The sequence below is a fragment of the Heteronotia binoei genome, chromosome 21, assembly GCF_032191835.1.
Source record: "Heteronotia binoei isolate CCM8104 ecotype False Entrance Well chromosome 21, APGP_CSIRO_Hbin_v1, whole genome shotgun sequence".
Classification (NCBI taxonomy): domain Eukaryota; kingdom Metazoa; phylum Chordata; class Lepidosauria; order Squamata; family Gekkonidae; genus Heteronotia; species Heteronotia binoei.
Genome location: NC_083243.1, coordinates 173,885,904 through 173,904,913, shown reverse-complemented (window position 1 = coordinate 173,904,913; position 19,010 = coordinate 173,885,904). Strand labels below are relative to the sequence as shown.

The 19,010-nt window shown below is 48.0% G+C and overlaps 1 protein-coding gene across 2 annotated transcripts; it reads left to right on the top strand.

Annotated features, from left to right (window-relative positions):
• The first annotated feature begins 1,697 nt into the window (after positions 1–1,697).
• On the top strand, positions 1,698–18,416 carry TMEM198 (transmembrane protein 198). Of its 2 annotated transcripts, none has more exons than XM_060262292.1 (5): positions 1,698–1,732; positions 10,335–10,585; positions 11,408–11,983; positions 14,215–14,405; positions 16,823–18,416. In XM_060262292.1, exons 2-5 carry the CDS (start codon positions 10,423–10,425, stop codon positions 16,967–16,969), a joined length of 1,077 nt encoding a protein of 358 aa, XP_060118275.1. In that variant the 5' UTR covers positions 1,698–1,732; positions 10,335–10,422; the 3' UTR covers positions 16,970–18,416. The 2 variants fall into 2 exon arrangements, with proteins under 2 accessions (XP_060118275.1, XP_060118276.1); XM_060262293.1 differs by lacking the exon at positions 1,698–1,732 and adding an exon at positions 1,972–2,069.
• Positions 18,417–19,010: the final 594 nt, after the last annotated feature.

Below are 19,010 nucleotides of genomic sequence, written 5' to 3'. Positions count from 1 at the left end.
AGGGTGAAAGAGGAGAGCACAAAAGTAGGGTTGAAACTCAACATCAAAAAAACTAAGATCATGGCATCCGGCCCCATCACACCTTGGCAAATGGAAGGGGAAGACCTGGAAGTAGTGATAGTCTTCACATTTCTGGGATCCAAGATCACTGCAGATAGTGACTGTAGCCATGAAATTAAAAGACATTTGCTCCTTGGGAGGACAGCTATGGTGAACTTGGGCAGTATAATAAAAAGTAGAGACATCACCCTGCCAACAAAAGTCCGTATAGTCAAAGTGATGGTATTCTCAGTAGTAACGAATGGCTGTGAGAGCTGGACCATAAGGAAGGCCGAGCGCAGAAGAATAGATGCTTTTGAGCTGTGGTGCTGGAGAAAAATCTTGAGAATCCCTTGGACTGCAAGAAGATCAAATCAGTCAGTCCAAAAGGAAATCAACCCAGACTGTTCCCTGGAAGGTCAGATGCTGAAGCTGAAATACTTTGGCCACCAAATGAGAAGGGAGCACTCACTGGAGAAGATCCTGATGCTGGGAAAGACAAAAGGCAAAAGAAGAAGGGGACGGCAAAAGATGAGATGTCTGGACAGCGTTACTGATGTAACAAGCACAAATTTTAGTAGACTTTATGAACATATGAAGCTGCCTTATACTGAATCAGACCATTGGTCCATCAAAGTCAGTATTGTCTTCTCAGACTGGCAGCGGCTCTCCAGGGTCTCAAGCTGAGGTTTTTCACACCTCTTTGCCTGGACCCTTTTTTGGAGATGCCAGGGATTGAACCTGGGACCTTCTGCTTCCCAAGCAGATGCTCTACCACTGAGCCACCGTCCCTCCTCCTGGAGGATGGAAGGCAGGAGGGCCTGGCATGACTTTGCCCATGGGGTCGCAAAGAGTTGGACTCGACTGTGCGACTGAACAACAAATGCAGTCCTTTCCAGGGCATCAGTATCACCTGTCTTTGTGGATTCAGCTCAGCGGGCTAAAACAGATGTCATGAAAGAACCCTGCTACCTTATTTCTAAAGTGTGCCATACTTACACATGGTTAATACAAATCTGATCTCAAATCAGTGGGTAATCTCAAATCTGCAGCATTCAACACAATATATGAAGCCAGCATAGTGCAGCAGTGAGGCTGTTGGACGAGGATCTGGTAGGCTTGAATCCCCACTCTACCTTATAAGCTCACTGAGCGGACTTTGAGACAGCACTTTGAATCGAAGCTGGAAGATCGCAGTAGCCTACCTCATAGGGGGGGTGGTTGTGAGTATAAATCGCAGAAGGGGAGAATGATGTTCTAAGTTTGTCCTCACTGGAGACAAAAAGCAGGTCATAAATACCCAAATAAATGCAAAACATGAGTCGAAAGTGCCCAAACATTTATAGCGGAAGCGAGCTAAGGTGGCCGAACAGGGAAGCAGAGAATGCCAAGCATAACAGGAGCAATAAGAGCGGGTGCAGAGCAAAGCAAACGGTACACAGTTGCTGGAAATGGAAGAGCGGGGGGTGGAGGAGGAGAACCAATAGGACGACTATAAACGCCGCGCAGTTGCAGCCAACCAGAGCCATGAGCCAACCAATGCCCTGCGCTGGAGGCGGGTAGTGTAAAAAAGTCAATGCAAAACAATGGAAAAAATCAGCCGGAGATGGTTCAAGCAGGGCCAGTCAGCGCGTTCTCCTGCCTTAAGGGCGCGGAAGGGAGGCTGCGCGGGAGCCCCACGCATCCGGCAAGGGTGAGTGTCAGCGACAGACGCTCTCGCGGGCGCATTCCCGCCCCCTGCGCCGCCACGCGCTCCGGGGTCATAAGTGCGGGGAGGGAGTTGGGGGCGGCCAGCGGGAGGAGGGAGGCGCGTGCGAGGGAAGGAGGCCGCTTATTTGTTGACCGCGGCGCGCGAGAAGAAGCTCGAGCCTCTCCAGAACCGGCGTCTCGCGAGCGCAAGGAGAAGAGGGGGGGGAGAGAGAGAGCGCGCGCGGGGAAAAAGAGAAAAGCTGCGCGGTGACGTCACGCGGAGCTGTCCCTCAGCACCGGGCCGGCCGGGCCCCGTCCGGGTTGGAGAGCGGGTCGCGCAGGTAGGGGAATCGCTCGCTGCAGGGGCGGGGGGAGTTGGCTCCTGCGAACGCTCGACGCCTTCCTTGCAGCGCCCCTTATCGGCGGGAGCCGTCCGCCACGCCGGGTTGGGGAGCGGATGGTGGATGGTGGAAGGGGGGGGGGAGGTCTGCAAACACAAAGCAGCATTGGCCTGCGGGCTGCGGCCGCTCAGGAGGACCGGGTGCGTGCACGAAGGGTGGCCGGGCGCCCCTCTTGCTCCGAGGCAGCTGCGACTGGCGGCTCAGGCGATGCGAAGAAGTTGGGGAGGAGCGGGGTAGAGCCCATCGCTGTGCGTGCTTCCACCTCTGCATGGTATCCCATTATATTTTACACTGCGCCTTCCTTTATTGCACTTGGTTCTGTATTATTGTATTCACTCCAGATGTGGTGCGATGCGTCTGATCCTTTCCAGCACTGATGCGCCCCTGGGAGCTTGGTCTAGCTCTGGCGACGGAGTGGTCCTGAGGAAGCCCCCCTACACACACACACACACACACGCATGTACACAAAGGCTTCTCTTTGGCTCAGTTTCACGCGAGCCGCAAAGCCCCCCTTTCCGCTAGCCTCCGGGGTTGTAGTACTGTCGAGCTTGGCCCCTTCAGAGAACCGAAACTCTGCTTAGAGGCCCTTCTCCCTTGGGTTTCTACATAGCATTGACACAGCTCCAGGAGGGGGGGAAACATTCTGCCCCTTACTAACTACCGCTGATGTATGTAAACAGAAGCAGAGCAAAAGAAACCCCTCCCCCATTTCCTTGGCTGCATGGGCAGTAGCAGTGCCCTCTCTCAGAAGGAAAACCAGAAGTGCTGATAGCCAATGTAGTACTGTCCTGGCATCTTGCAGGTCCACAAGCCCAGAAATCCTCTGGGGACCCCCTCATCCCAAACAAAGGGAGTCTGATGGGTTCCCCAGAAGGCTTTGCAGCTCTGTTTCCTAGCAACCCTGCAGCTTCTGCCAGTCCCAAACAAGGATGCAACCTGGTCTGGCTTGCAGAATGCCAGGAATAAACTATTAAAGTGGAGGAAGCAGGAATGATGGACAAGGACATAGATGTGGTGGGCAAAGGGAAGGAATGAAGGCAGAGGCCATGATAATAGGAAAATGGGGGATATTGGGCCACTGTGGATTGATGTAGGAGAAAGCAGACTGAAACATTGTGGAGAGAATGGAGATATCACAGGCTTGTTAAATTGCCTTTTTCTTGATAGAAGTGACAGGACAAACACCTGGCTGAGCTAATGGATTTCAGCTACCTTACTGCCACCACTTCCTGGGCCTCTGAGAAATGGAGCTTCCTAGAGTTTGGAGGGCTCAGTGGTAGCTTATTCAACACTACCAGTGCAACATCACTTGTGCTAAAACTGCCAGTCCATTTTGATTTATAGCAATCAGTTCTCTGTGTGGTTTCTGGATGCTAGGCTGGTTCAGCAAATGCAACACTTTGCAGATACTTTGCTAGATAAATACTTTGCAGACTGGGGGCTGGGTGGGCAAGTTTTATACTTTGCCTGGAAAGGTGCACTGTGCCTAGCTATGATCAGTTAACCAGATGGTATTGGATAGGTGGTGCAACATGGGGCACAGTAGTGTAAGGGGAAGATGTGGTGTGATGAGTATCAGAGAGATTTAAGTTGAGCAGGGCAGCGTCAAGTAAAAATTCAGAGATCTGTTTTCCATCATCCCAACCATGCCTCTGATGTTAGAGACCACTGAGTATTAAAAACTTGTGGACCCACTAGATGCCTGGGCAGTGTCTTCCTGTTGTCACCCTGTCCTCATATTTGAGACCCAATGATTACATACAAGCACAAAACACCCCTCTCAGGCTGTGCGTGTGTGTGTAACCCACATCGTATCTTTTATACTAGGCAGAACTGATGCAGGTGCTTTCCATTACAGGAAATTAACTTAAAATAAATAAATAGCTGCAAAATCAGTTGAAATGTTCAACCCTTCCCTCTCCAAACAAACTGCATATCAGTTCTAGCTGCTTCATTGGAAACTGCACAATGTTTTTTTTCCCAGAGTGGCATCAGCCCCAGGGTCTCCTCCTTACTTGCGGAGCATCTGGCAGTCAGCACCCCATGCTACAGCTGCTCCTCACAGTACCACTCCCCTGGGTTGCTTCCAGGTTAATAGGATTCTTTCATTAGGAGCTTTTCTGCAAGCTGTCAAGAGTAATCCCACAGGCAAGAAGAGAATAAGGCATGGAGGATTCCCTTCTACATAAAATGATCCTATCAACAGGTGTGCCGAACCCTCAGGAAAAGTTTGCTGGGATGGCAGCATGCCCTGGCACTGTTCCCTTAGAAGTGCATGGGCTGGCTCCATCCTGGTACATTCTGCATTAATACTCTTTGTTAGGAGAGGCTGAGTCTTACCTTATGCTCTGATAGCTTTTCTTGTCTCACGCCTACCCTGTGAGATTCCACCTTCTCTATAGAGCCTTTTGTTGGTGAAATCCTTACTACCTTTCTTGTCGAAAAAGAAAACCAACCTCTCACTTTTGGCACATATAATAACTCTGGCAATATAGTTCCCCTGTCCCCACCTTGCTGAGAAAATCTCAGACTGTGGTAGCTGTGTAAAACTCCAATGAGTGTGTGACTTGATTTCCAGGACTAACAACAGAGTTCCCTCGTCTCTTTGTGGAATCATCTACTGCTTCTGTATCAAAAGGTCATTCTCACAGCTGTGTTTGAGGAATAAAGTCTGCCTTGGGTGGACATAGCACTTGAAGGGAGCCTGTGGAAAAGTAGGAATTCTAGCCTGCAATCACAGTGAAAGGGGATTAACCAGGGCTCAGCCAACTCCTGGAGTGCAGCCAAGCTGGCTGGCCTGGAACCCACAGCAGGGCTAGTCAGTTTCTCGCACACACACTCAAACACACAAGTGCCTCTGCAGAAGGCTCAAACTTGATTAACGCTAGCAAGCGGTAAAGAGCAGCATTTCACAGGGACATGGACAGTTCTGTCTGGTGTTGGCCAGATCAGAGCTTTCTCTGCTCAAATATTTACTTACAGGTAAAGAGCTCAAGAGCCCCACCCTACAAAGTAGATACCTGGGGTGGTTGTAGAGCCAGTACTGGGCCCACTGCATGCATTAGCTAGCTGCAAACTGCATTGGCCTTTTCCCTCCCTAAGCAACAGCAACATATGCAAAAAAAGATTAGGATAAAAATAGGGGAAGCTAGTGGGGCTTTGCGACAGAGAAAATCAAATGTAAAAGTGGCTGTTTGGAGCTGAACTTTCTACATTTAGGTTTGGACTTATTTGGGCAGATAGATTCTGGCATGGCATTAAATGCTGTGCATAACAGTTTGATAGATTTGTGTTGTTTTTAAGAGATATAAAATACAGGTAAAGCTCTCTGTTTTTTTATGTAACCAGCATCTTGGTAATGTAAAAATATAATGTAAAATAGTCATGCAAAGTTTCAAGATAAATGTGAAGAGTTCTGTGTAGCTCAATGTCTTGCGTACTTTTATACCAACAAAAGGTTGCTTTAATGTTTCCTTTTCTGTGGAGACCTATTTGGCAGCAGTTACGTTACTTACATCGTGCTGCATTTTATCCTCACAACAACCGTGTTAGATAAGTTAGGCTAAGAATGGGTGTTTTCGCATGGTGACTGGTTGCAAGTGGATTTTGCTATTCTTACATAGTAAAAATCCAGTTGCAAAGCGCATTATTTAACGTATGTGAATGCACCCATAGGGGGAGCGGCCCAAGCTCACTCAAGCTTTCATGACTGTGTGGAGATTTAAACCTGAGTCTGCCAGATCCTAGTTTGCCACTCTAACTATTACCAAGCACTGTCTCTAAATGTTTTATTTATTTATCAAATTTGTAGACCACTGCTCCACATCCTGCTTGAGGCGGCTGATAATTAAAATAATAAAACTATACAAAAATAAAAACAACTTAAGCCAATAAAAGCAATAAAAATAGGTTAATAAAACAGACAAAGGCATAAAAGCAGCATAAAGCAACAGAAATCTAAAATTATATTAATAGGATAGTTGTCTGGCCTAGAACAGACTATAAAGCAGGTAAAAAGAGTACAGACAGGAGATGGCTGTTTCACTTAAGACACATTTTTAGCTTTTTCAGTGGCATCTAGCTGGCCGCTGTAGGAAATGGGATGCTGAACTACATGTACTGTTGAGCTGATCCAGGAGAGCTGTTCTTATGTCTGATAGAGGAGACATTTTTCACTTGATAATAGTATATAGAGTTTTGTGAGATATACAAGTTTGTATAGTAACTGCCCTGTAATGATGGCCTAGTATGGATGTCATTCTGTCCAAGAGGTGCTCAGATCACAGGACTGTGATCAGCTATCTAGGCTCATTGCTAATCCAGTAGCAGATACAGGGCTTTTTTTTTAGCAGGGGCGCAGTTCTAGCTGGCTTGGCGTCAGGGGGTGTGGCCTAATATGCAAATGAGTTCCTGCTGGGCTTTTCCACCAAAAAACCCTGTGTGAAACAATGGTGACATCAGAGAGACGATAGCTGTACACAGTGATGCAAACTTGAGCATTTCTATCTTGTCCTCTATGATTATTACTTCTTGATTGTAAATTAGGATTCCTGGTACTTTGAAAAAAGTATCTTGTTCCCCATGTTTAGAACACTTTAGCAAATACCACACCTATCTCCATCTTCCTTTAGCCACGCCGGCTTCACAATCTTGATGTTTGGACTTAGCCTGATAACTCTCAAGTTTGGGCCCTGGTTAGGGTTGCCAGGTTCACCCTGGGCATGGCAAGGGGATTTAGTTGCCAGGTCCAGGTTGAGAAACTCCTAGAGATTAGGGGGTGGAGCCTGGGAAGGACAGGGTCTCAGTGGGGTACAATGCAATAGATTCTACCCTCCAGAACATCCATTTTCTCCAGGGGAACTGATCTCTGCAGTCTGGAGATGAACTATTATTCCAGGGGACCCCTAGGTCCCGCCTGGAGGCTAGTGTCCCTAGTTCATGGTCACTGGTTTTGTGTTTGCTCAGAGGCTGCTGTGATTTTGCCCATTTTACTGTTGTCATACTGCCCTCTAATAACATGTAGGGAACCAGCTTTCTGCTATGCTTGACATAACCTTCCTCATGAATAGTATATTGCTATTGTGACCCTCAGCCCTATTGTATGAACACTGTTTTGGAGTACTTAATTGATTCCCTTGTCATGAGGGCATCTAACCCAGATAGTAATTAGATACAGAGTTGACTTTTTCATCAGTTTCTAAATCACTTGTCTAAAATATCCTTCAATACAGTGAAATTGATTTTACTACTCCGTCCAGCTTCTCTGGATTTCTGACAGAGAGAGAATGTAAGGCAAAATATTCTTGACCATGTGGCAGAATGTTATAAATGACTACCGTGTGGATCAGAAACAAAGGAGTCATGTGGCATCTCAAAGACCAATAGATTTATTGATTCATAAGCCCGTGTGTGCCAGAGACTATAACAACGTAGGCTGTAATCCATGAAAACATATACTTCTGTTAGTCATTTCAGGTGCCACATGAGCATTCTCTTTGTTTGAGAGCTAGCAGACTAACATGCCCAACCCAAGTGGTTACATACTCACTGTAGGACATTACCACTTGGTAGTTGATTGTCATCCTATAGGAATTGCATTACATTGGTTAGGTTAGTACTTTCATTCACTTTTTGGCATTGTGCAATGGAGCAGGCTGCGTTGACTTCAGACATCAGAAACTGAAGCTGCACTTACACATACGTTGAACAGTAGAGGAAAGGGGATCAAAGTTCTTCTCCACTTTGCATGTGGCTTTGCATCCGTGAAAGGTTTCCTTGCAGATCTCCAAGTGTTTTTATCCCAAACAATTTTTGTAATGGACCCCTTACCACCCAGTTGGGGTCCACAGGGGTTAGCATGATGCTGTTGCTCTCAGTTGCTGCAATTTAGATTTGAAAACAGGCCTTCTGATTTTGTGGCAGGGATCGCCAACACTTAGCCTGGCATGACATGAGGCACAGGGATATGGTGAATTGACAACAGTATGATAAACTGGCCAAGATTTCCCCCCCCCCCCCTTTGGTCACAGTGGTAATATATTACAGCCTTTTTATTCTGATCCACAATGATAAAGAGGAAAACTTGAGGCTGGAGTGTCATGAGTTGCAGGAATCTAACTGGGCAGTACAGTTTTGGCATAAGGGGCATTAAAAAAAAGGTAAAGGTAGTCCCTTGTGCAAGCACCAGTCGTTTCCGACTGTGGGGTGATGTTGCTTTCACAACGTTTTCACGGCAGACTTTTTACGGGGTGGTTTGCCATTGCCTTCCCCAGTCATCTACACTTTCCCACCAGCAAGCCGGGTACTCATTTTACCGACCTCGGAAGGATGGAAGGCTGAGTCAACCTGAGCCGGCTACCTGAAAAACCAGCTTCCACTGGGATCGAACTCAGGTCGTGAGCAGAGGACTCGACTGCAGTACTGCAGCTTTACCACTCTGCGCCGCGGGGCATTAGGAGACTATTGAGGAGCCTACAGCTAGGATCAAGGCTGAGGGGGGGGGGGGGATCAAGCACATACTGGGGCAGAGAAGCCAGAGACTGTGTGGTTTTGTGAAGCCATATTGCAAGGGATGGCAGCAGCGGGGCGGGCGGGCTGCATGTGCAAGAAGCAGAGTTGTTGAAACAAAGCAAAAAGATGTAGCTTGGAAGAAAGGCACTCATTTGGTAATTTCCCAGCAGCCAATCAGAAAATGTCTTTGCTCCCTTAGCAACAGAAAGTGCACCAATCACCAGATGGCATGCTTTCTGTACTAGTGCTCATTGGAAGATGTGGCATGGGTGGTGGTGGGGGAAAGAATGAGGGACATATGGAAGATATGAGAGATTTCCAGGCTGCTGCTGACCTATTCCTGGGCAGCAGGGGGAGGGGGGAGGGGCTAAGCCTTTTCCCCACTAGTCCTTCTTTAGGGGCCTCTGTTGGCACTTTCCTCCTCTTCCATCACCCTGTGTGGTAGTGAGCTTAATACTGTGAAAGGGGTTTTCCCTCGTTGAAAGGGGGCATTGTCTGCAATCGGCTTAAAAAAGTGGACACAGACACCCCTAAAACTGTGGATGGATTGGCTTGGTGTTGTTTCCTTTGCCTGGGGAGGGGAAGTTTCTCTGCTACTTGCTCTCTTATCCTGCGTGATCAGGATGTAAGCAGGGAAGAGTTAACACAAAGGCTTTTCTGTTGAGCCTCTTTGCCTGTAGTTCGCCAGTGCTGAGAAAAGGGGGGTGGGGAGCGTCACATGCTCCCCACAGCAACATCCAGATGCTTCTTTTTGGTTTTACAGCTGTTCTTAACGGTATGTGGTGGAGTAGTCAGTGGGTTACTGTAGCTAGTCAGTCCTCTTTTGCCCTGATGGCTGGACGTCGAGTCAGCTAGACATATACATGCATAGGGTTAATGAAATAGGATCTCTGGCAGATGCTTTTCCAAACTGCTACACCACCCCCCTTTAGTGACTCACTCCCCTACCTCACTGGCTCTTGCTGCGAGAAACTGGGGGGGAGGAGTGGAGAGGGGGTGCATGCATGTTGTCAAAAGTATCATCTGTTCTTTCCTCGGTTGCCATGGAAAACATAGGGTGGTGATTCTCTTTATAGCCACTCCCCCCCCCCCCCCCCCCCCGCATTTTGGAAAGTTGTGGCCTCATCCCTTCTCAGCACCTTTCTCTCCCAGAATTGTTCTGAATCTCTTCCATATGATGTAAAGCTGGGTTTGCCTTACTGAAAAGACAGAGGTGGAGAAAGATCTCCATAATTTCCCATGCCATACAAGAACGCTCATGGGGAGCTGAGGGTAAAGACACCCACTGAATGCCTGGGCTCCTCTATGCATTTGTTATAGCCTCAAGACTAAAAAAGGCTTCTTCTGCCTGCCAGTAATGTCTGGTTGGATTTGGCCAAGGTCCAGGGAGTTGGTGGGTGTTCCCAGCTCTGATCTTGTCACGTATTTAGTCTTCCTTATTGCTTGGCTCCTCTCACAGCTTCTATCCAGAAAAAGGGGAGGCATTTGATGTGCTTCAGTGGAGCAGCCCTGAGGAGTATGGAGAGGGGTTCTGTCTTGAGGTCCTGCTAATAGACTTTCATTTTTCTCACTGAGACTGTGTGGTTTTGGTCTAGGGGTAGCTGTGGAGCTCATTTGAGTAGGTCACCCTGCTAGCATGTTTGTCCCTGGAAGCTTGTGCCTCATTTTTTTTTTTGTCCTATCTTCTCTCAACAGATGGTGACGACACCATGAAGCAGTATCCCCTGCTGGCAACGGGGAGGGAGTGGGGAGCCTGATGTCACCTTGAAGATCCTGCAGAGCCATGACGTCAACTGTACAGACTCTGCGCTTTCCACTCCTGCCACATGCACCAGGCCAAGACCGGACACACAGCTGTGACCAGGAGATTGAGCGGCGCTACCAAGTGGTGCCCTCAGTAGTGTGTGCCATGTGCTGCCTCTTCGGAATCATATACTGCTTCTTTGGTGAGAAGGGTTGGAAACTTTGGGCCTTGCTAGGGGTATAGCAGATAATCAGGAATGAGGCATGGGGACTGGAGGCAATTGATTATCTGAATGTCATCACCAGGTCCACAAAGCCCGTTCCGTGTTAGTTTGCCATTTGTCACATTGTCTGCAATGCTCTTGAGGCTGCAACCACAGGCATATGTCAAAAATTTGAGGGGTGGGGGAAAGTATGTTTTTAATAAATAATTTAACGTTGAGCTGCATAGGAGAAGGAAGATGCTGGCTGCCAGCTTTTTTCGAGGCAGTAGTACAACAGCAGGATTCTAAAGGGCTGTTTCAGTGCTTCTGATTCTGCCATTCTGAACTGAAGGATAGCAAAGGTCCCAGTAGCTCATAGCGGGCTTTGCAACTACATCATGGGGCAGTGCCCCAGTAGAGAGATTAGGAAGGTTTCCTGGGCTTCCAGCTAGATGTTACAGAGCTCAAATAGGAGTGCAGAAAGCTGCCCACTTAGAGGGACATGCCTTGGATGTAAAGACTCCACCATCCCCTATTAGATACCTCTTTGTGATATAAGAGCAAAGCCACTTGAGGAGGAGGGTTATGCGTTGGGTAGGTCCCCTGCATTCCATAGAGTGTGTTCCAGTAGAATGGGGATGGTCCTACCCTGCTGGAATGAACAGACAGTTGGATCTGTCTTGTGACTTCATCCTACTCTTAAGGTGCTAACATTTCCTTCCTTCCTTCCTTCCTTCCTTCCTTCCTTCCTTCCTTCCTTCCTTCCTTCCTTCCTTCCTTCCTTCCTTCCTTCCTTCCTTCCTTCCTTCCTTCCTTCCTCAGGATACCGTTGCTTCAAGGCAGTGATGTTCCTGACAGGGCTCATGTTTGGCTCAGTGATCATCTTCATGCTGTGCTACAAAGAGCGAGTGCTGGATACACAGCTGAGTGTGGAGGCCTCCGTGGGCATCGGTCTGGGCATTGGGGTGCTCTGTGGGCTGGTCACCATGCTGGTGCGCAGCGTTGGGCTTTTCATGGTGGGGCTGCTCCTGGGGCTGCTGCTGGCTGTGGCCACGTTGGTGGTGATGGAGCAGTTCTACCACCCACCCACGGTCTGGATCCCTATTGGCCTGCTGCTGGGTGTGGGTATGCTGTGCGCTGTGCTTACTTTGCAGTGGCAGCGCCTCTTTACCACACTCTCCACCGCTGTCTTTGGCAGCGCCGTCATGACAGCCACTGCCGACTACTTCGTTGAGCTCTTCCTGCTGCTGCAGTATGTCTATGAGCGCGTCAAAGTGGCACCTGCCAGGCCCATCTGCTGGTACAGCTGGGTCATCCTAGGTACTTGGCCTGTCCTGGCATTGTTGGGCATCCTGGTGCAGTGGAAAGTCACAGCCGAGGGATACTCGCACACAGAAGGTGAGTGGAGCACTCATTGGACGGATGGGGAGAGGGTTGGAGGTGAGCCAAATTGGATCACTCTCACTTGCAGCATTACCCCGCCATTGTCTCCAGTTCAGATACCAGTCCATTGTGTTTGGGATTATGTTACATTCCAGCTCCGCATCCTCCTCCCATCTAATTGAGGAGAATTCCATTAACTCATAAATGGCAAAATCTTCAGGGCTCGAGTAGTAATTTCTCTCCTTCTAAAAGATTGTGCAGTTGTTTAATGATAGTTTAGTTGAGTACAAATACACTCTTGAGAGTGGTTAAGATGTTATTTGTCAGTTGTCACTGGTGGTGCATGGGATGTGCACGTGGACAGACACTCCACATTATCGTAGCATCCCAGAAAGGCAGCATGCATGATGAACAGGGATCTTTACCAGCTGTGGTCAGGGCTGTGTTGGCCAACACAGGCCTAACTACTGTATACCAGGTTCTGTATAATAGGAGTAGATTTATCTTTGCAATCTGTGGCATGAACAGGCCTTACTTCTGGAAATGGGCAGCCCTTTATTTCTTATGTAGTCATGCCTGTTCAGTCAAAAGTAGGGTTTCCATCTTTTCTGGATCCCTATTGGCTTGCTGCTGGGTGTGGGCATGCTGTGTGCTGTGCTTATTGATCCAAACCCTACTTTCTCACATCCCTTAATGACAGTTCCCCTGAGTAAAATTGACTGGTTTATACCCCAAACAGGGTCTCCATCTTTTCTGCCAGCCTCTGTAGCTGTACTCTTAACAGCATCTCAGTGTGTAGACCCTTTGCAGGTATCTACAGGTAGTTTTTTTCTTAGGTTGCCTAGTCTTACAGACACTGCCTTTATACAGATTTTACAGATACTGCCGATAGTAAATATGATTGCAAAATGCTGAGTGTTGATGGCTTTCTTCCAGGCCAATAAAATATAAAGATTGCAGGTTCACAGTAAACTTTTCAAATCAATTTCTTTGTTTAACTGATAATTGTTTAGTTGTTTGACTTTTAATCAGCCGTATTTTGATACATTTATATATTGCAGAACCCATTGGGCAGCTTTGGTACAAACAGGATACTTCCTTGTAAATGTGTGGATAATCTGAAGTTTAATAAGCAGAAGCTGGTACCCTTGTTTTAGAAGAAAGGCACTCCTTAATGTTTTCATCAGTTTTGGAAATGTGGTATACACTGTTATTGTTAAGAAATCAGGTTTCCAACTGAATAAGTTCAGGATCATCAGTATTTTGAAAACTTCAGGTTCACAAGTTGTTCTCAATTCAGCAGTGTCAGCTTCAGTTGCCTTGGTCGTTGTCACTAAAAGTAAAGCCAGAGAACTTCACTCCACGAGACAAGAAGTGTGTTGACTGCTTTCATACTGAACGGAAAAGCCACCTTTGCTTAACCAACAAATTTGGCTAATGGAAGGGTGGGGGGAGGCACAAAAGTTCCTACTGATTAATTAGAACATATTGTAACGTGTGATAAAAACTTTGATCAATGCAATGAAGATTTCAACGCTTTTGTCCTAATTCAGACATAGAGTATTGTTTATCCTAGAGTTAAACTCCTTATTACATTATGTAAATTGTTATAATTGTAGCTCATCAACCCTTTTTTTTTTTAACTTTAAAACCCACTTCGCTTTGGGAGTGCACAACGGATAGGAGAGGTGACCAGTGTATGTACATGCATGCACTCTTCTCTGCCTGCCATTCTTTCCATTGTTTTTCTGCCTTCAGTGTCAAAAGTGTGCATTTGCAACAGACATGGATGGATGGTTGTTTTTCAGCAGCCTACATTTCCCCCAATAAGTGCAGGTGGCTGGTTAGTAGGTACTGGAGAGGCCACTTCCACTCAGCCATGCTTAGCCTCTTCCTACAGAGTGAATAAGCTCTCCGCTAAGGCAGGGAATACTGCTGCGTATTCATGGGTACCTGCTGGTCTTGACCTCAGGAAGGAGAGAGAGGATTATGCACCTTGCACCTCACATTCCCTTCATGACAGTTCCCCTGAGTAAAATTGACTGGTTTATACCCCAACCACCTTTTAAATTCTTTGTGATAGTTCTGCCAGCTAAGGATGTATCTGAAGGGTTTTTAAAATATCTCAACTGTATTTTAATTTCACAGCGAAGTGTTCAAGCGGTGCCATCTACTAGGCACTTTAGGCCATCTGTTTGTCAGGCTAGGTTTCTTGTCTCACTTCTCTCTTTCTCCCCCCCACCCAGTGATTATCAGCCGACAGCAACGCCGTGTCCAGCTAATGAGGATAAAGCAACGCGAAGAGCGCAAAGAAAAGAAGAAGAAGCGGCGACCGTATCCTCACCCACACCTGCAACATAAGGCCCACCCGCCAGAGCCTGCCTACCGCCGCAAGCCAAACCCTGTGCGTCGCTTCGATGGTGATGTTCTCTCCCCAGTGAGTGAAGGCCCTTCTGTGCATGGACAGGGCAGTGAGGATTTGGGAGTCACAGCTACATTGGGGGAGGGGAATTCCGTCTAGCAAGACATTTATGGAGGGAGTCAGCTGCGACCTTCCTGTCTTCCTCTGCCATCTTGCTCACTCTTCACCCCTGCATGAAACAAATGGGGCACCAGTTTTCTGGAAGTTATTCACCTAATGCTTCCCCAGTTCAGTAACTGTTCTGTACATGATTAGAAAGGCTTTTTGCCTCTGTGTCCACTGTGTGTGGATGAACTACTTGTATGAAGTTCCCATAAACAGTAGAATAAACCAAAGATTAGCATGACTCCAGAACTGTAGACCAATTGAATGAATGCTGCCGCTGTATGCAGTATAACTAGAGCTAAGCCAATAAGGCATAGTGAACATAAGAACTTAAGAGAAGCCATGTTGGATCAGGCCAATGGCCCATCCACTCTGTGTCACACACTCTGTGTCACACAGTGGCCAAAAATTTCTTTATATATACACACTGTGGCTAATAGCCACTGATGGACCTCTATTCCATATTTTTATCTAACCCCCTCTTGAAGCTGGCTATGCTTGTAGCCGCCACCACCTCCTGTGGCAGTGAATTCCACATGTTAATCACCCTTTGGGTGAAGAAGTACCTCCTTTTATCCGTTCTAACCCGACTGCTCAGCAATTTCATTGAATGCCCACGAGTTCTTGTATTGTGAGAAAGGGAGAAAAGTACTTCTTTCTCTACTTTCTCCATCCCATGCATAATCTTGCAAACCTCTATCATGTCACCTCGCAGTCGACGTTTCTCCAAGCTGAAGAGCCCCAAGCGTTTTAACCTTTCTTCATAGGGAAAGTGTTCCAAACTTGTAATCATTCTAGTTGCCCTTTTCTGCACTTTTCCCAATGCTATAATATCCTTTTTGAGGTGGGGTGATCAGAATTGCACACAGTATTCCAAATGAGACCGCACCATCTATTTATACAGGGGCATTATGATACTGGCTGATTTGTTTTCAATTCCCTTCTTAATAATACCCAGCATGGCGTTGGCCTTTTTTATTGCAATTTTAGTGCTACAGATATGGGGGAAAAGATGCATAGAGCACCCATCTCCTGTTTCCAAGTTCTTGAAAGCCAGAACTGCAGAGAAGTGTCTCCAACTTCTTTTGCGATCTGTATGAAAGTTCTCTTCAGCCACAGAGGGATCTTTGCCTGTGTTCGGTAGTGTTGCCTTGGGGCCCTTGTGGAGCTGTGAACACTGCTGATGGGTGTAGGGGACATAAAGTGACTTTCTCTTGGTGTATGTAATAGTGGAGCTGGCATCTCTCATATGAGGTGTGGAATTGTCTTACCTATGAACATATGAAGCTGCCTTATACTGAATCAGACCTTTGGTCCATCAAAGTCAGTATTGTCTTCTCAGACTGGCAGCGGCTCTCCAGGGTCTCAAACTGAGGATTTTTACGCCTACTTGCCTGGACCCTTTTTTGGAGATGCCAGGGACTGAACCTGGGACCTTCTGCTTCCCAAGCAGATGCTCTACCACTGAGGCACTGTCCCTCCCCTGCTCTCCAGGGTCTCAAGCTGAGGTTTTTCACACCTATTTGCCTGGACCCTTTTTTGGAGATGCCAGGGACTGAACCTGGGACCTTCTGCTTCCCAAGCAGATGCTCTACCACTGAGCCACCGTCCCTCCCCTGCTCTCCAGGGTCTCAAGCGGAGGTTTTTCACACCTATTTGCCTGGACCCTTTTTTGGAGATGCCAGGGATTGAACCTGGGACCTTCTGCTTCCCAAGCAGATGCTCTACCACTGAGCCACCATCCCTCCCCAATGCTAACCATCGGCCAATATATCTTTATACCTAGTAAGCCAGTGCTAATTCATTTCCCTAGAACTCACCAGAACACAGCCTAGGACAAGCTGTGGTTTCCAACACCCACTCCCCCCCTGAGATTCCCAGATGCACGGAGAACTGTAGTACTGTGGCTTGGTCACAACTCCATTTTTCTGGTCTGCCAAGGCTGAGCGCTGGCACGTCAAGCCATAGCCTCTCTGACACTCTTTTTCCAGGATTAGGAAAAGCCCTCACCAGGAAGTGCTGTTAGCCTTTCCCAGCCGTTCTCTGTGTGCAAGAGAGAACCCACAGGGCTGAGAAGGAATCCCGTTAACAGCTCAGGTTGGCACGTGGAGGAACCGCATGACCTTGCTTACAAGGCAGGAGCCAAGGCTGAAGTGTTTGGCCAGGCTACTATACCCCCAGCAGATAGTAGAGCCATGCACTTTCTGCCTGAGAGACCTCTGGAACAAGCCAAGGGTAACCTTTCTAAGTTGTGAAGCTACAGCTGGCCACGGGGGAAGGAGGATGGAAGGCAGCGCCATCATTTTCTCTTTTCCTCCATCTTGCAGAGCTACATACAGAGCTTTCGGGAGCGGCAGACGGGCTCCTCTCTCAACAGCCTCCTGGCCAGTGCTCATGCTGCCATTGACATGGACTATGACTGTGGCTCCACCGTGCCCCTGACAACGGGCTCCGGCCCTGCCATGCGGGTATAGTTCAGTATCTGCCACAAAGATGCTGTCTTCCACAGTCACACAGATCCGGCTGTGTGGGTATCTTAGCGCCTGTGCTGCCATCCGGACTTGCAGATGCTCTTCCCTGGCATTCGTGGGTTTGGCCCGGAGCTGCAGATGCAGTCCAGTATCTCTCAACATGCATATGTTGTTATATGTGGATTCTTCCCTAGTGCTACATTGACTCTAACCAAGCGGCCATGGAACAAGGAGCAAGGGAGGAGTCTGAGCATGTGCTTGGGGCAAAGGGCTGAAGAGAGACCTGGTTGCAATCCACCTAGGCAGGGACTGTGGAATGCGGGACTCAAGAGGGAGGCCAGAAAGATGAACAATTGATCATCTGCACCCACCTTCGTGGAAACGACAAGAAACTGCCAATATTCCCCACGCACCTCAACTGGAGCAGCCTGAAGACTGGGTGTTCTTGCGGTGTCTTGCTGCACAATGGACCCAGTCCTTGTCCTGGAGCTTGTCTTTTTTTTTTGTGAACTGACCTCAAGAACTGTCATAGGGGCTTGAGTGCCATTTTGTACTGATGGTGGCAGGATTGGATTCAGTTCACTCTAGTCTGACTGGAGCTAGCCAGCTCAGGGAAATGGGGCCCTCTAGCCCTGGGCCCTTAGCCCACACCAGTGCCTGGCATTCTGTTTAAATGGGCAACTTAAGGAGGGTGGGGAAGAGGGGGGGCATTGGCACCTGGATTGGGCTGCATAATTGTCAAAGTGTGCAAGCGTGCGAGTGTATGGTGGAGCTGGAGTATGTATGGGCATTCTGGCTGGCATCCAGGCAACAAGCCTTCTGATGCTCCCTTTCCCCCTTCCACTACCCTCCGCCCAGCTTCTCATCCTGGAATGGGACAGTGAGGGGCTGGGAGGAGAAAGAGGTGGGGGTGGGGAATACCCATGTACATATCCTTGTTGCCGTTATTTGTATTAATTTATTATTGACAAAGAGCTGGGCCTGAGGAGCTCTGCTGGACTGTCAGAAGTAGGGATACAGAGAGGGGAATAGCTTTCTTTCCCCACAGGCCCATACTTTGGCTCGCCTTTCCTTCCGCCTGTTCTCACGGAGCTACAGGATGAACATGCGCAGGGAGTAAGAGGTATTCCCCTGCATGGTCATATGTTAGAGCTTATTGTTTTGCTTACCTGCCATCCCTATGAGGGATGTCATCTCCATCTTTAAAGGGACTTGGGGGGGGGGGCAGGATCAATCTATGAATGGAATGGGATTTGGAAGAGGATCCAGCACAGCTCAGCAAAGCCTTTCTTCCATGGGGAAACTGCATGTTTCTATCACCAATTGCCACTGTTGTCACCACAGAAAACCTTGCACTCTCGTTTTGTTTCTTTGTTTTGTCTCTTTTTTTGTATATGTGCCAAACGCTGCCGGACTGCGGCTGCGCAAGTAAAAAAATAAGAGCCTTTCAGATAATTGCCTCCGTGAATGAATGTACCACAAGAGATGGGCTGTGGGCAAGAACACAGTATATGCATGTATACTGGAAGTGTGGGTGAGGTATGCCCGACTATAGAATAAGGGAGAAGGAGAGGAACACTGTAGAGATGTGCATCCTACTGCAGGCGGAGGAGCTGTGAGCCGTAATGTGAGTCATCACATGCAATAAGCTCCCCACAAAAACATTTTATACTGTCACTTATGCTTGCTTGGTAGTGGCAAGGTCGTGTCACCGTGTCTCTTAAATCAAGCGCATGCTCAACTCAGAGGTAGTTATGGGTCTGTCAGTCTCTGGCCAGCATTTGGAGCTGTTGTACCTTCTAGCATCTCCTTTTGACAAGGCTCAAATCAGAAAAGCCTTGGGTTTAGCGGTGGGGCGGGGCTCTGGACCCTTCTCCTTCTCCTGCCAGCTACCTTTCGTGAGATAGGTCTGGCCCTTCATGCCTGGTTCTCCCAGGAATTACCATTTAAAGAGCTCCCCGGAGGCAAGACACTTCTGACTCACCAGCGCCTCTACCTCAGGGGCAGGACACACCAGAGTGACAGGCTTACTGACCACTAGGGT

Coding starts and splice junctions, on each gene's coding strand:
- TMEM198 (XM_060262292.1), top strand. CDS start 10,423: ATGACGTCAACTGTACAGACTCTGCGCTTTCCACTCCTGCCACATGCA. Junction 11,984..14,214: donor GGGATACTCGCACACAGAAG/GTGAGTGGAGCA, acceptor CCCCCCACCCAG/TGATTATCAGCCGACAGCAA. Junction 14,406..16,822: donor ATGGTGATGTTCTCTCCCCA/GTGAGTGAAGGC, acceptor TCCATCTTGCAG/AGCTACATACAGAGCTTTCG.